General features: G+C 40.4%; 1 protein-coding gene across 1 annotated transcript; it reads left to right on the plus strand.

The window, feature by feature from the left end:
* The first annotated feature begins 2,226 nt into the window (after positions 1-2,226).
* Positions 2,227-10,964, plus strand: LOC116684187 (ceramide synthase 2). The gene is made up of 7 exons (XM_032510065.1): positions 2,227-2,395; positions 2,957-3,138; positions 5,564-5,681; positions 7,250-7,363; positions 7,511-7,567; positions 9,999-10,091; positions 10,794-10,964. The coding sequence occupies exons 2-7, from the start codon at positions 2,966-2,968 to the stop codon at positions 10,962-10,964; spliced, it is 726 nt and encodes a 241-aa protein (XP_032365956.1). The 5' UTR covers positions 2,227-2,395; positions 2,957-2,965.
* The last annotated feature ends 4,120 nt before the right edge of the window (positions 10,965-15,084 follow it).

Consider the following 15,084-nt stretch of genomic DNA (forward strand, 5'->3'; position numbering starts at 1 on the left):
AAGTGCAAACTGTGTCCCGGTTCTCTGCAGTAAGTCAGACTTGTTCCATGGACAGGATATCGAGGTGTAGGTGTCTTGTTGGGGAGGGGTTGTGGTTCAGTGAGCTGGGATATCATCGCTGCTTTTTGCAGATGATGTGGTCCTGATGGCATCATCGGTGTGTGACCTTCAGCACTCACTGGATCGGTTCGCAGCCGAGTGTGAAGTGTCTGGTACGAGGATCAGCACCTCTAAATCTGAGGCCATGGTTCTCATAACCGATGGAATGCCTACTCAGGGTGGGGAAGGAGTCCTCACCCCAGGTAAAGAAATCAAGTACTCTTGTTTCTTGTGAATTGTAAATAACTGTCCCTGTTTCTTGGTGATGTGTCAGATTTCAAGAAACAACACAGCAAATTTAGAAAACACAACCAAATACAGAAATGTGATATTACCACAGACGACCAGGAAAACTGTCTTCCTAATTTGCTTGTCTTTTTGTATGCTTTTTTGCAGTGCTCTCAGGCCATTGTGTCATCTTGCTCTGGCCCAAGGTGATGAATGGAGATATTAATTGAGAGACTGATTTAGCAGCACCACCATCCTAGAAAACAAAGGTTTTTGGTGGAACAACACCATACTAATTCACTTTAAGCTGGACTTTCCTTTTTTGTCACATGTCTGTATCCGAATGTATTGAAGTATATCTGAGTATCAAATTAATAATAAATACAACAACATGAACGAGAACAATTGTAGTTTTTTAACTCAAACTTTATGGCTGAAAGTGTTTTGTTTCATCCTAATACGAACACTCCAGGTACTTTTCCATGATGCTGTCATGTTAATCATTAGTAAGGAGTGTCATCAAAGGCCTCTATTGGTTTAGCTTGACTTATAGTACTAGTACAATGTTTGCTCTGGTAGTGCACACACCCACTGTTTGAAACTGATGTCAGTCTATAAGAGCATTCTGGAAATTACATGATCCTAAACCACATGTTATAATCTACAAAAGCCAAATCTTCTGATGAAAACATGTTTGCCAAAGAAAAATACTGTATTTCAATATTGTATTTGGAGCTTTTGAAATGTCTCTGTATTGCAGTGAAACCTGAATGTATTAAGGGAAGTTCTAATGTACCTAGTCTTGGATTGCCAGACCTATCTCCGCAGCACTGTGGAGTAAGGTCTGGCTACACACCACCTGCATTTATACATACATAGGAGTAAAAACAATTGGTTTGCATTTATTTAAGTTATTTATAAATCTTTTCAATCATTTCCTGAAAGAACAAAGTCCATTTGCCATTTTCAACGTGTAGCTTTCCCGAAGCGAACAGAGTTTAAGAACGGCAACACAAGTAGCGGAAGGTGAGGCACATGCGGCGCAGGCAATAATCCTGGAAATGGACAATTCTGTTGATCCAGACTAAAATTTTACCTAAACTTGAAGCAAAGAAAAAAGATGGAGGCAGCCTATAGCTCACCTGGTAGAGAACCCTTTAGTCTCAGTTCTTGCCCGAGGCCCTTTACTGCATGTCGTCTCCTCTCTCTTTCCCCTGTTTCATGTCTCTCTTCAGCTGTTCTAAATAAATAAAAAAGAAGGAGGATAAAAGATGAAGTAAGAGATAAAACGGAAGTGCTGACACAGCTTGTCATTTGATGCAAGGTGGATGAAGTTGAAGTGCCAGTTCAACTGTAAAAACTGTAAACAGATTATTTGAAGTATAAGCAGTAACAGCAGTTGTAGTGTCAGCTAAAGTGTAAACGATGAAAGCAGAAGCATCACATGGTGAGTAAGTGATGAAAGGAGGTTAAAAATGTCAAATGGATTGCAACAGCTAAAACTTAGTGTCAAATGATGAATCAGATGGCGTTAAAAGCAGCTGAACTGGTTTAAGGCTCTGAAGGGTCAGTTCATGTGTAAGTGCAGAAAACAGCCGAAATGTGATAAAAAGTATCATTACTTATAAATGAAACATGCAGTTCATAGGAGCCAAGCTTATCAATTGACATTTTGTAAAAGGCAGTACAATTTCCCAGTTGCCTCCTCTGTCTCTTGAAGGTTTGTTTTGTGGGAGAACCTGCTTTTGTTCTTTATCCGAAGCACAGTACAAACAAGGTTATTAGATCCCTCGAGGGCGGGGAAAAAAAGCTGTGTGTGTGTTTTGGCAATCCGTAAACCTACCTCTGCTTTCCGGAGGGGAGGAAAAAACCTTCCCAGGTAATTGTAGCTGGGCTGGGTGTGACCCTTAAGAATGTCAAACAAAGAGAGAGTGGCTGGCTGCTTGTCATAACGGGGGAAGAGAGGACTTTACCATCTGTGGTCATTTCCCACAGCAAGCACAGCCCTCAGCTGGCGTGGAAACAGCGGCCCTCACCTGCTCTCTCTGACAGCACTGACAGTGGAAAGGTAAGCTTCTGTTTTCCTGTGACCTTGGAGTGCAATTAGTGATTTGAAGTGGTTTGCTTTCTATTCTGATGTAAATTTATCAGAGGTTTGTAGAAGGAAATCAAAAGGTTTGGGTTAAGATTAGTTGTGGGAGTTAAAGATGTTGGACACTCTCAAGGACCTGTACTGCTGGGTAACCTTTGCAAGGTTGAATGACAAGTAGTTTGACTAGACTCTCCTTTAATGTCACTTGAAGCACTAAACACACAACACTCAAAGGACAAGTAAAGACCAGTATCTTTGTTATGAAACACAAGAGTTCATTTTTAGAAGTGATTCCGAGATTGTATTCTTCTTGGTACTTTACTGGAATATCTTCACCAGCAGTAGTGTTAAATAGCTCATTCCTCGGATTTTGGATCAGTTAATCACTTCTATGTTTCTGGGCAATTTCTTGTGAATTGTCTATCATAACATAGCCCTGTCCTAGATATTAGCTGCAGACAGAGCTGCGTGAGTATATTGCATATCATAGTTACCACTAACGTAACTTCTTGTGTTTGTGTGACCTGGCTCTGTTAGGGTGGAGGGATGTTTGACACGCTGTATGAGTGGTTCTGGTGGGAAAGAATCTGGCTGCCTGTGAACCTGACATGGGCTGACCTGGAGGACAGGGAGGGCCGGGTTTATGCCAAAGCCTCACATCTCTACGTCACTGTCCCCTACAGCTTTGCCTTCTTACTCATCAGATACCTGTTTGAAAGGTTAGCGCTACACTCTCCCGTATGGTTATACTGTTCCGACAGCACATCACTCTCTGTTTAAAGATTAGACAGTACTGTATATTACAGTGTAAAGGTTCCCTATGTATTAAGTACACAAGTAGAAATACTTTGTTACTATACTTCAGTAGATTTTTCTGATATTTTTACTTTACCATTTATTTTTGTGCCAACTTTTTACTTTTACTCCTTACATTTTAACACAATTATCGGTACTTTCTACTCTTTACATTTTACAAAATTGGCTCGTTACTTTAGTTTTGTACAAGAGGTTGTAATGTTGGAGAATAGCACGGGTGGGCGTCACACGGAGTAAAGAGTGAGAGAAAAGAAAAAGAGACTAGCTGTCCGGAGGATAATCAGATTGTGTGTGTGTCTTTGAGAATTGTAAGTTGCATGACTTATGTTGTCAGTTCCTTTAAGCCTGTTGTTGTATTGGTCTAGTTCTTGCACATTTAAAGAAAGTTAGCTAGTGCTTTTGTTGTTTGTGTTCTTCACCTGTTAGCTGGGTTGCACGTTGCTTGATTGTAATAAAGCATAAACAGAGAGAAGTTGTCTCTGTCTGTGTTTAACAGACACACCTGGGGCCAAGTTGGAAACCAGAATCAGCTTTGAATACAGTCCTAATCTAGTCCTCGCTAACAAGTTTACAATCATTTCACTGAAGTTATTATTGTTTGCGTCATCAATACCATATTCAATCTAATGAATGATTGATGGTGCTAACATTAGCACATAGTAGTATGGACGAACATGATTGAAAACTAAGAAAACAGAGCTCACAGAGATTCAGCAGACAAGCAGCAAGACATTCCCATCATCCTCGGCCTTATCTGAGAGAGATGTTTGAGATAGTAGGCATCAAGAATGACTCATGGTCAATGTGCTGCAGAACTTCTTAATTAATGTCTGTTTAGTTATTCATATTTTAACATTTATTTTAATTCTAAAAGCCATATTTGAGCACGCACACATACATGTCGATTCCTTTAAATGTTAAGGGGAAGATTAAATAAGAGAAACTAGATCTGTGAATTCTCACAGAATCACAACTGAATTCATATCTTGCTGCTCAGTCAGAATCTTACTAACCTGGAGTCTCTGTCACAATAATCGTATATGTGAAGTTTTAGGCCTATTGGCAGACATCTATTTTAAAATGTAGGCAACGGCATGTAAAGAGCCTTTTTTCCACGTCCACTGAAGTTTCTTAGCGTGTACTCTAGTAACATGTGTGTCCCAAGGAGCTTTGCATAAACAATGGTTGTCATTCGCAAGGCTACTTTTGCTTTTATACTTTAAGTAAATTTCAAAGCCTGTACTGTATTACTTTTACTTGAAGAAAGAAGTTAAAGCAGTACTTGTACTTTTTACCAGAGTATTTTTTAACAGAAGTATCTGTACTTCTACTTGAGTACAGGAAGCGAGTACTTTTGCCATCTCTGCGCCTGGGTAGCTCACCTGGTTGATTGTGCGCCCCATGAACAGAGGCTCAGTCCTAGCCGCAGTGGCCGCGGTTTCAGTTCCGACCTGCGGTCCTTTGCTGCATGTCATGTCATCCCCCTCTCAATCCTACTTAACTGATTTCATCTGTCCTATAAGTAAAGGCAATACAAGCCATAATAAAATCTTTTAAAAAAGAAAAAAAAACTCAGAATGCTGTTGCTCATGCACAAGCTTGCACTCTGTAGGGGCAGGCATCCTGGGTATTTTTAATTTTAATTTATTTACATTGGCTCAATGCTGTCTATAACTCCTTTTAAATTATTTTTACTTTTTATTTTATGATAACAAGCAACCAACAGCAGATCAATAGTAGCTAAGTTACAGCTAGCTGACTAACCTTTGCTAGTTGGCTGCCCCTGCCTCTTTGCTATAAAGCAATCATACACCTTTGCTGTTCATTACCTTATTTATTGTTGACAAAAATCAACAACATTTGTCATAATGCATAATTTATTGTCATGAGTCAAGTTAACTGGTGAAGTGATTTGGCTAGCTAGCCAACTAACATCCACTCAGATAGAATTGTGCTACCGATGACGTTAGCGAGCAAGCAACCTAAGGTTAGCCAGCTATGGATATGGTTGCTTTGTTAACTAATGAAGTAATTTGTTTGGTTTGTTATCTGATGAAGTAATTTGTAAATGGCAAGCTAGCCAATTTAACAACCAGATCAGCCCCAGGAGTCTGGATGAATTTGCTGACGTTATTTACTCAATGCAGTATTTTGCTACGTTAGCTAGCTAGCAATTTATCTGTGTTAGCAAAGCAAGCTAAAGTTTGCCAACTTAGCCAGTTAAACCACAATATATTTCACGCCGTTTTTGCTACATCTCATCCATCTTGTACTGTCAGCTATTCAAATTTTTAGAACTGAACCCCATGTGTGTCAACTGTGTTCCAGGTGGATAGCAACACCAATTGCTGTCTCTGTTGGGATCAAGCAAAGAGTCCATCTGAAAGCAGGGGACAACCCCATCTTGGAACATTACTACATTACTCAGTGTAGAAATCCTGCTCAGGTAAACAAATTAAGTTAACCCTCATGTTGTCCTTGGGTCATTTGACCCATTTTCCTATATCAATGTTCTTTTTAATCACCCAAAATAACATGACTGATTCCACACAACGCTCTTTGGCAAGTACAAATCTCTACTTTTATTAATTTTGGGGTGTTATTCAATTTCATTGCAGTTAAAAAAAATTAAAGTGTTTTTGAAATATATTCCAGTCTGTGATTATCCATCAACATACATTCCTCTAATTTTAGTCTAAATAATTCCTAATTTCTGCTTTTCTAACTCAAACATTAGTTTATAATTTCCTCTAAATGAGGCTTATTGACCATAAATTCCAAAAATAACTGTAAGACAAAAGCTAATAAGTTAGTGTTATGTAGTGTTGAAAACATAGTGACATTCAAAAAAGCATCAAAAGTAAGAAAAAGTAAAAAACATCAATAAAAAGCATCAACAAAAGTGTTGATTTTCAATTTGACAGGATGACAACAAAACACGTCTTGACCAAACATCCAATCACCTTTCAACCTTTACGTGGTCAACCATCCTGCTGTGTTTGTCTCAGATTTACCAACGACAGACAGACAGTTGGCGCCCAAAAGCATAACAGCATCACCTCAAACTTGAACAAACACTACCATTTTTAAAAGTGAAAAAAAAAAGTGAAGCATCAGAGACGGAACCCCCCCATTCTTTAGAATGTCCTCCCAGACCAGCCTTACTCTGGGTTTTCACAGGCTGCTTCAATAATGGCAGAGCGGAGCGGCTCAATTCATTCCCTGTGACCCTTGACCCTCCACTTTACATCCCCTCTTCTGTCCTCACATCCAGTACCTCCTGAATTGTCATTAAACATTTAAATTACATAATGTTGTGGTGTAGTGAAATATAGATATTAGTTCACTTTTTAAGGTTTGGGAGCAGAGCCATTATTATACCTTGTCAATCTGTTCTACTCTGTTTGTCTCCGATTTCTGACCCACCCTTCCTTTCCCTTAATTCATTTCCATTCTAACTCATCCATACCCACATCCTTTATACTCCATCTCCTTTAACCCTTTCTATTCCATTTGGTGCATACCTTTCACATATCTCATTGTATGTACCGTTTGGGGGGCTTGTCATCAGCTCGGGTGGGAACACACCTGAGACAAAGCCCCCACAGCATTCCGGTCTTCAGTATGTCCTCCCAGAACAGCCAAACATACATTTTTCCTCTCCTTGACACCTCGCCCTTGAATCCATTCATCTGTCCTTAACATCCAATACTTTTCATTAAACCTTTAAATGACAAATTGTTGTGGTGTGGTCCTTGCCCCACTCAAATATAAGTCCTGTACAGTGGCTTCTGAGAGCACTGCAAGTTAGGAAAGCACATTATGCAAATAGACAAAATTTATTCACCAATCTGAACATATACACAAATATATATTTACAAAAAACTCTGCAAATACCAAAAACACAACTAAATACCGAACATCTAAATTACACACATTTTAATCCCTCTCCTTGTATGTGTGGGTTGTGTGTGGTGTGTGTGTGTGTGTGTGTGTGTATGTATGTACTTTCAGAAAGACATTGATGGGCTGTCTAAGAAAAGCAGTTTGTCAGTGAGACAAGTTGAACGCTGGTTCAGAAGAAGACGCAGTCAGGACCTTCCTGGGGTCCTAAAGAAGTTCAGAGAGGCAGGTCACTACTCTGTGTGTGTGGGTGTGGGTGTGTGTGTGTGTGTGTGTGTGTGTGTGTGTGTGTGTGTGTGTGTGTGTGTGTGTGTGTGTGTGTGTGTATGTGTGTAATAAGAAATATAAATAAGTCCCTTCCTTTTCCTACAGCTGGAGGTTTGTCTTCTACTGTTGGCGTTCATCGGAGGAATAGTAGCACTGTACGATGTGAGTAGCTTGGAACATGAGTCTATCTCAGCCAGAAAAAATAGTACTGACAAAAGCAACTTGCGTTATCCATGGTTAAATGTTAAAGTTACTACTGCCAGCCTTGTTGGTGTTAATTAAAGCTCTACCCCTCTAAATTTCAAATACAACTTTTCTCCCCCTGTATTTTTGTAGAAAGAATGGTTTCATGACACTCGGGAAGTGTGGACAGGTTTTCAAAACCAGGTTGTACAATTTTAAACACATAATCATCATATTAACATCAGAATATCTAATTGAATGATGTCTATAAAACATTTGGATTAACACATGTTACTTAATCCTTCAGGCATTGATGTGGACAACTTGTACTTCTGGTCAATTTTAATTTTTATACTAGATACTAGAACAAACTCAATGAGCCCCATTTGTCCATATGTGAAAATGTTTATTACAAAATCTCCCATCATACAGAATCAGTTAAACTACAGTTTATACCTGACACAGTTTTTCAACCTCACATGTGATTAATGGAAATGAAGACAGACAATTAAAATGTGCTTTACACTGAAAGGGAACAGTTTCTCCCTGATATAATATTATCGATGATAGGCTACAGGTTAAAGAGTACTGAGTCTAGTACAAAAAGAATAATACTTCCCTGAGGTCTTTTGGTCCCTGTACCCCATTTAAGCTTCTGTCGAGGACCACAATATGCACGGTGGCAGTTTGGCTCCTACACAAACCACTTCTGTGCTTTCATGTCCTTACTGTTTTAAAAAAATAGTGCTTACAAAGTGTAAATTGGTCACAATAATCCGACCCCAACCCACGACGTGCCACTCTGGAACCAGTTTTCCTAACGAGAGGAGAGTATTGGCTGTTGAAACGCAAACAACTGGTTTAAGAGTAGGCACCGGCTCCGAAAAGGCCTTCTAACTGCCTTAGTGGAAAAAGGATATGTTAACCTTGTTTGCTGCTAGTGTGTTAGCCTCAAAGCAGGCATAGAAGAAACTGATATCTTCGGCCAGAGAGGCATCAGCAGTGTCCCTCCTGGAGGAAATTGTTTTGTAATCTGTCATGCTCTGTAGTACCTGCCACAAGTACTATGTTAAAAAGCACTTCTCATTCATTATCAAAACACAAGATAACCAGCAATTCAGCCTCGCTGTCCCACTACGCAATCATTTAAACATGTTAAGCTTAATGAGGCTCTGCAGTCACAACTGTGGCATAAACAGCAAAAAGTCCTCATACACCTCGCTGAAGGTAAAAGTTAAGTCACGGCTGGAGGTTCCACCATGAGCATATTAGCAGTTAGTATTTTAGCAAGACCCAGCATGCACCTGTTACGTTGGCCACGTAACACTATGGGTATTTGTTTTTGGTCACTTAGCATGCTCACAGAGTGGTGTTTTAAGTCAGTGATAAGCCATTTTTTTTGGTTTTTATTTTATTTTACCTATGCCAATACAAAAATAATCTTAAAACACTCTGTAAACATAAACCTTGAACATGTATCTTGAACATGTCAGTTGAATGCTGAGAAACACCTCTCTGGACATAAAGCTCTCCGGGGCTCTGCCCTCATGTGGCCGCAGACACACCAGCAGCTGCTGATTTTTCTGTGACTTTTTTGTTTTTACTCTGTAACCTATGCGACTTGAAATGTAGCCATGTACAATACTTGAAATAAAAAATATTCCAGTACCAAATATCAAATTATTGATTTTCACAAAAAAATTACTGTTACAGCAACCAGAGCGTTGTGCATTAATATGCAGTATAAATGAAGATGGAGGGCAGGGAGAAGACTTAGCCGAGGCTAAGAAATAGAGAGACGCTTTGTTGTTTGGAGAAATTACATTTTTTAACAACCGTCTGTGGTATATCATGTTTTACGCACAGTCCTCAGATTCACACATATGCACAAACAGGACCGATACATTCCACAAAGGAGACCAGTTGGGGGTTGGTAAACTCGTCCTTTCCAGCTACCAGTTCATAGATCATACTTGGTCCGCACAGTGACTTGAACAGACGACCCTCCGATTCCCAAGCCAAGTCCCTACAGACTGAATTTCTAGCAAAAACATCTTGGCTGTCATCAACAGTTTTTCTTTATTTGTTTGGTGGACATAGAAGACCAAAAAAGATGAAGATCTTACCAAAAATATACCTGAAAACACACAATCCAGTTTAACATACTGTGATGGGAGTATATGATCCGATAGCTTCATTATCAGCCTGCACTTACCTTTGAAAAATGGAGATGAGCAAACAATAGATTCTTCTACAGTTCCTTTCTTCCAGCTAAAGGGGTCAAGACAAGTAGCAGAGCCCTGAGGGACTAACATTTTGTCTGTGACTGAGATTCACTGCAGCTTCATGTTACACGCTGTCCATCCTCTTTCTAAATCTGTCTCTGTGTCTGTGTCTCTCTCTTGTACAGTCCATGCTGGAGTCTCAGTACTGGTATTACATCTTGGAGATTAGCTTCTACGGCTCTCTTCTCTTAAGCGTTGCCTTTGATGTCAAGAGAAAGGTGAGTAGTGGTTGACTTTGTTGAATCTCCTGCACTCCTGATCTTTAAATCCCTTGCTTTTATTCCCATAATAGAAGTAATTTTAACACAGTATTTTCACATATTTGTGAAGTAATATATAAGCTGAATTTTTACTCGTTGACTACTACAAGCCATTTTTGCAGAAGTTATCTTAACATGCAGTCTGTGCTATAGTTTACCTCAGTGAGTCCTCAACAACACTGCTAATATAAAAACTCTACACTGTGCAAAAAACGTTTGGAACCCATGCGCCAGAGGACCCTGTATCCTATCTTACAGTTGACTAAATTAATCAGACCATGTTGCTATTGGGTGTAAGGTTTGCCGAGGCAAAGGCAAAAAAACTGAGAGGAATATCCAGTTTGCAGTTCAGATGTATATATTCACAGGATTGTAATGTTCATCTCACGCAGCCATATTGACAGTGCAAGCCTGACCCCAAACAATAATTAACTAAAGAAAAGAAATGTTTAAGAAACACAAAAACACGGATGACATTGACTGACTACATACAAAACTGTAAACAGCAAAAAATAAACCCTTGCACAAGCTAGGCCCCTTTAACTATGGGCCCTGGGAGCTCTCCACACTTGCTTTACTTAGTTTTCATGCTGGTCCAACCAATCCCCCATGGACATCCACCTCTTGGATGGGTTTTTGTTACACCATGCCACACTTTAGTGGTACAACAAACATGTGTTGTTGGCGGCCTTCCGATACGTTCCACAGGGCAAGGTGAACCCATCGACAATTGGGCTTAAGCATGGCGCTGTCAGTTGGTCCATTGAGCAAAACAGCAGCTGTCTCCTCAAGTACTGGATATTCATGGTCTCCGAAGGGAGATTTTGGTGAACCCCCGACCTGTATTGAGCCATCCTTAAATATCTCATGTTATGCAAATTTTTAGGTTCGTAATTGTATTTAGAGGTTGTATGAGAATTTGTTTACATGGTTTAATTTTCAAAAAACACCATATTTTGGTCATATTGCATATTTCTGCCACTCCTCTTTACACCCTGTGTGTTGAGCGCTTCGTTTTAGCTACAGTGAGGCATTTTACTTCTATTCCATCTTTGTTGGGAGTAGTACATGGGCAATACCTAGGTAAGGACTATTAGCCAGTCAGAAGCAGAGTAGCAATGATAAGCAGGCTAGTGTGATCCAAAATAAACTTGAGAGTCTGACCATGAAACACAGGCAGAACAACCCGAACCAGCTTTGCAACCTCAACTGGAGCAAGACATTTCAGAGTGTTAGTTATTTAAATGTTAAAAAATGTGTCTTTCATACATAATTTTAATTCTGCCCTGTCTCCTTAACATGTCGATACAACTATCTGAACTCTTGGGCCTCTGCTCTAACTAGCTTGGGTTGAGTGTGCGCTACACTAGAAGCTAAACAAGCATTATAACGTGTGTTACAAAGTGACGCTAAATGACACACGTTTGTCCCGGAAGTAAATGCTGGACTACTATAGAGCTGTTTGGAGCAGGTTGTGAACAATGTTTTCTGTTTGAGATGGTAACTACCTTTCGGGTGGACTTGTTCTTTTTCACTTTGTAAACCTATAAAATGCTCAAAAAATATATATAAAACAATAAAGGAAAGGGAAAAAAGCCCAAAAGCAATATGAGCACTTTAACCCTCTGAGCCCGAGACACTCGCCCACGAGTAAAAACGTACCTCTGATTCATAGTCTAATAACTTTTGAACCATAAAAGCGATTACTCACTTTCGGTTGTTTAAATCCTGACGTGTTCGGCTTTATGGCGGTCTTTTCCTGTCTTTCTAGCCTCTACAGGGGATTTTCTATCCAGCCTGGAACTTCAGCCTCTTTGGGCTTTAAATCCATACTGTTATATCCAAGATTGATCCACTTTATATCCATAATTCATCGCGTTTTGGCTCATCTCTGTCGCTGGCTCGCTCCTCCGCGTCTGCCCTGTCTGTTCTGTCTATTTTTCAGGAAGTGCATGCCCATATATGGGAGATAAAGGCACCCCTCTTGTATGGAAGGCCAGAGGGAACAAAAATGCCTATATACTCTATGGAAGGCAAAATGGTGCACTATTTAGACACATATTTGCTTGTATAACATTACTGTGGGTGTAATATCAATAAATATGACATTATTATGTTATTATTGGCATAAGTAAATGTCATGAGAGCAAAACGTCTTGACTTTTTTGGAAAATAATGCATGTATTTTGTCAACTGTATAAGTTATAATGATAATTTCTTCACAGGGTGACTCCCAAGACATATGACAAGTGTTTTAGAATGGAAAATGGCTTAGGTTTTTTATATATGTCTGTGATATCAATACATATCTGAAAGATTAATTAATTAAGTAATTATTATTTATTTATTATTTATCTTTAAGGCCCTACAACCATTTTTAACATGCAAGTGACCTCACTGCAACCCAAATATTCCAATAACCCGTTTGTCCTAAAAAAAGATGTTCATATCTTGACTGTAGACAACAGGGTTGATGTTTTACAAGCTTTTTTATAAAATAAATCCAGACGGAAATTAAACTGTAAAAATGGCCTCAGGGCCCAGAGTGTAAAGACAAAGATCCTTCAAACAAACACTTTGTCTGTGAAAAAAACATTTTATAATTTAATAATAAAAAAAGATGTTAACATTTTAGCCTCATGATGGTGCTGGTGGCACTCTAGTTAGGTAGTCTGGTAAAGACTTTCAACAATCTCATCACCTATTGAACCAAAAATGTCCGGAAGAGGAATAAGGAGTTTCAACAGCACCTATTGTAAAATGAGTCTGAATGTTAATTTCCCTCCCTCTGTCCGCTTTGTGTGTGCCTGATATGGCATCACAGGAATCAGCTCCCTATGCTACAAAGTTTGGCCTGCACTGGGCAAGACTGAAATTCAAAAATCTAAAATACTAATTAAGCTGCAAGCAGCGATGGAGGGCCCTCGCTAACCAGCGCCAGTCGGGGTTACTGGCGGACGCCTCTCCTTGCGACCGACGCATTTGCGCGTCACTCGTACGCTGAAAATCGTTTGCCCATGAAAAGTGAACTCCCTGCTGAGTTCATTGATACCTCACACAAGCCTATACGTCATACAAGTCATATCTGTGAAAGGGGGCGTGGCCACATCATACTGGGGTGTCAAACATCATAATAATTAAAGCTGCAAGCAGCGATGGAGGGCCCTCGCTAACCTGCGCGAGTCGGGTTACTGGCGGACGCCTCTCCTTGCGACCGCAAAATTAAAGCATCAGTCATACGCTGAAAATCGTCGCCAATGAAAAGTGAACTCCCTGCTGAGTTCATTGATACCTCACACAAGCCAATACGTCATACAGGTCATTCTCTGTAAGAGGGGGCGTGGCCGCATCTTAGGGGGGCGGGTCAAACATCACCAATGAAAAAGGAAGTCTGCTGAGTTCATTGATACCTCACACAAGACTATACGTCATACAGGTCATTATCTGTGAAAAGGGGCGTGGCCGCATCATAGTGGGGCGGGTCAAACATCACCACTGACAAAGGAAGTCTCTGCTGAGTTCAATGACACCTCACACAAGACTGTACGTTAAACGGTTCAAATGTTATGAAAGGGGGCGTGGCCTAAGTGACGGCGTGGTCATAATAAAGGGGCCGCCTCCAGTATCACATGTTAAGTTCCATGTAAATCGGATGATGTTGTCATATAAGGCTATTTCCTGTTGCCAGATGGTGCGCTATCTCCAAAAGTAAATGTTGGCCTGTAGGTGTCCTCAGGCCTGGACACTTGGGATTGTGGAAAATTTCAAGCAGATAGGACAACGTACACTGTAGTTACAGCCAATTCATCTTCCTCGCTAAACACCCAAAATGGCCGCCATGCCACGCCCACACCGTATGACGAAAAGTTTTTCTTTTAAAAGTTTTCATCGGTAACATTTAGGATGATACACACCAAGTTGGAAGATGATCGGATTAATCTCTAGGAGGAGTTCGTTACAGTATAGCACCTTGTCTTTTAGGGTACTTCCTGTTGCCACTAGGGGGCGCTATGACTTTGAGCAAATTTCGGCATGTAGATGTCGTCAGGGGCGGACTCAGATGTATCCTGAAAGTTTCGAGCTAATCGGACAACGTACGCTCAAGTTACACCCACTTCCTGTTCGGTGGCAAATCGCACAAAATGGCCGCCCCGCCACGGCCAGGCCCTATGACGAAACGTTTTTCTTTTAATAACTTTCATCGTTAACATGTTAAGATGACACACACCTGTGGACATGGTGAAATGGGCAAAATCGCACTAATTTCGCACATTAAAAACAAAATGGCGGACTTCCTGTTGGGTTTAGGGGGGGGCTACAATGGAGTTTTATGTCCGCCCTGCGCCATTCCCGAAACCATTAAAATACGTACATTTCACCAGACTTGATGCGACCGCCAAATTTGGTGAGTTTTTGAATATGATAAGTCCTCCAAAAAGCAATCATTTGCCGGATAAAAGAAAGAAAGAAAAGAAGAAAGAATAATTCCTTCAGTTCCAAAACAATAAATGGTTGGGTTCAGGAAAGCAATAGACGGTTGGGTTTAGGAAAGCAATAACGGCACTTGGGTCAACAACGGGAAGTTGGGTTTAGGAAAACAACAACAGGATGGTTTCGGTTGGGCTAGAGTTAGGGTTAGGTTAGGGGGGTTAGGGTTAGGGGTCAGGGTTGGGGGGTTAGGGTTAGGGTTTAGGTTTAGGAGAGCAATAGACGGTGGGTTTAGGAAAGCAATTACGGGACTTGGGACAACGGGAAGGTTGGGTGTAGGAAAATAACAACAGGATGGTTTTGGTTGGGCTAGGGTTAGGGTTAGGGTTAGGGGTTTGGGTTAGGGTTTAGGTTTAGGAAAGCAATAGACGGTTGGGTTTAGCAAAGCAATAACAGACTTGGGACAACAACAGGAAGGTTAGGTGTAGGAAAATAACAACAGGATGGTGTCGGTTGGGCTAGG

The sequence above is a fragment of the Etheostoma spectabile genome, unplaced genomic scaffold (genome assembly GCF_008692095.1).
Source record: "Etheostoma spectabile isolate EspeVRDwgs_2016 unplaced genomic scaffold, UIUC_Espe_1.0 scaffold00019246, whole genome shotgun sequence".
NCBI lineage: Eukaryota > Metazoa > Chordata > Actinopteri > Perciformes > Percidae > Etheostoma > Etheostoma spectabile.

Excerpts from the sequence above, each read along its gene's own strand:
- LOC116684187 (XM_032510065.1), top strand. The coding sequence starts at position 2,966 with ATGTTTGACACGCTGTATGAGTGGTTCTGGTGGGAAAGAATCTGGCTG. Across the intron at positions 3,139-5,563 it reads ATCAGATACCTGTTTGAAAG|GTGGATAGCAACACCAATTG; the intron begins GTTAGCGCTACA and ends ACTGTGTTCCAG. Across the intron at positions 7,568-9,998 it reads GAATAGTAGCACTGTACGAT|TCCATGCTGGAGTCTCAGTA; the intron begins GTGAGTAGCTTG and ends TCTCTTGTACAG.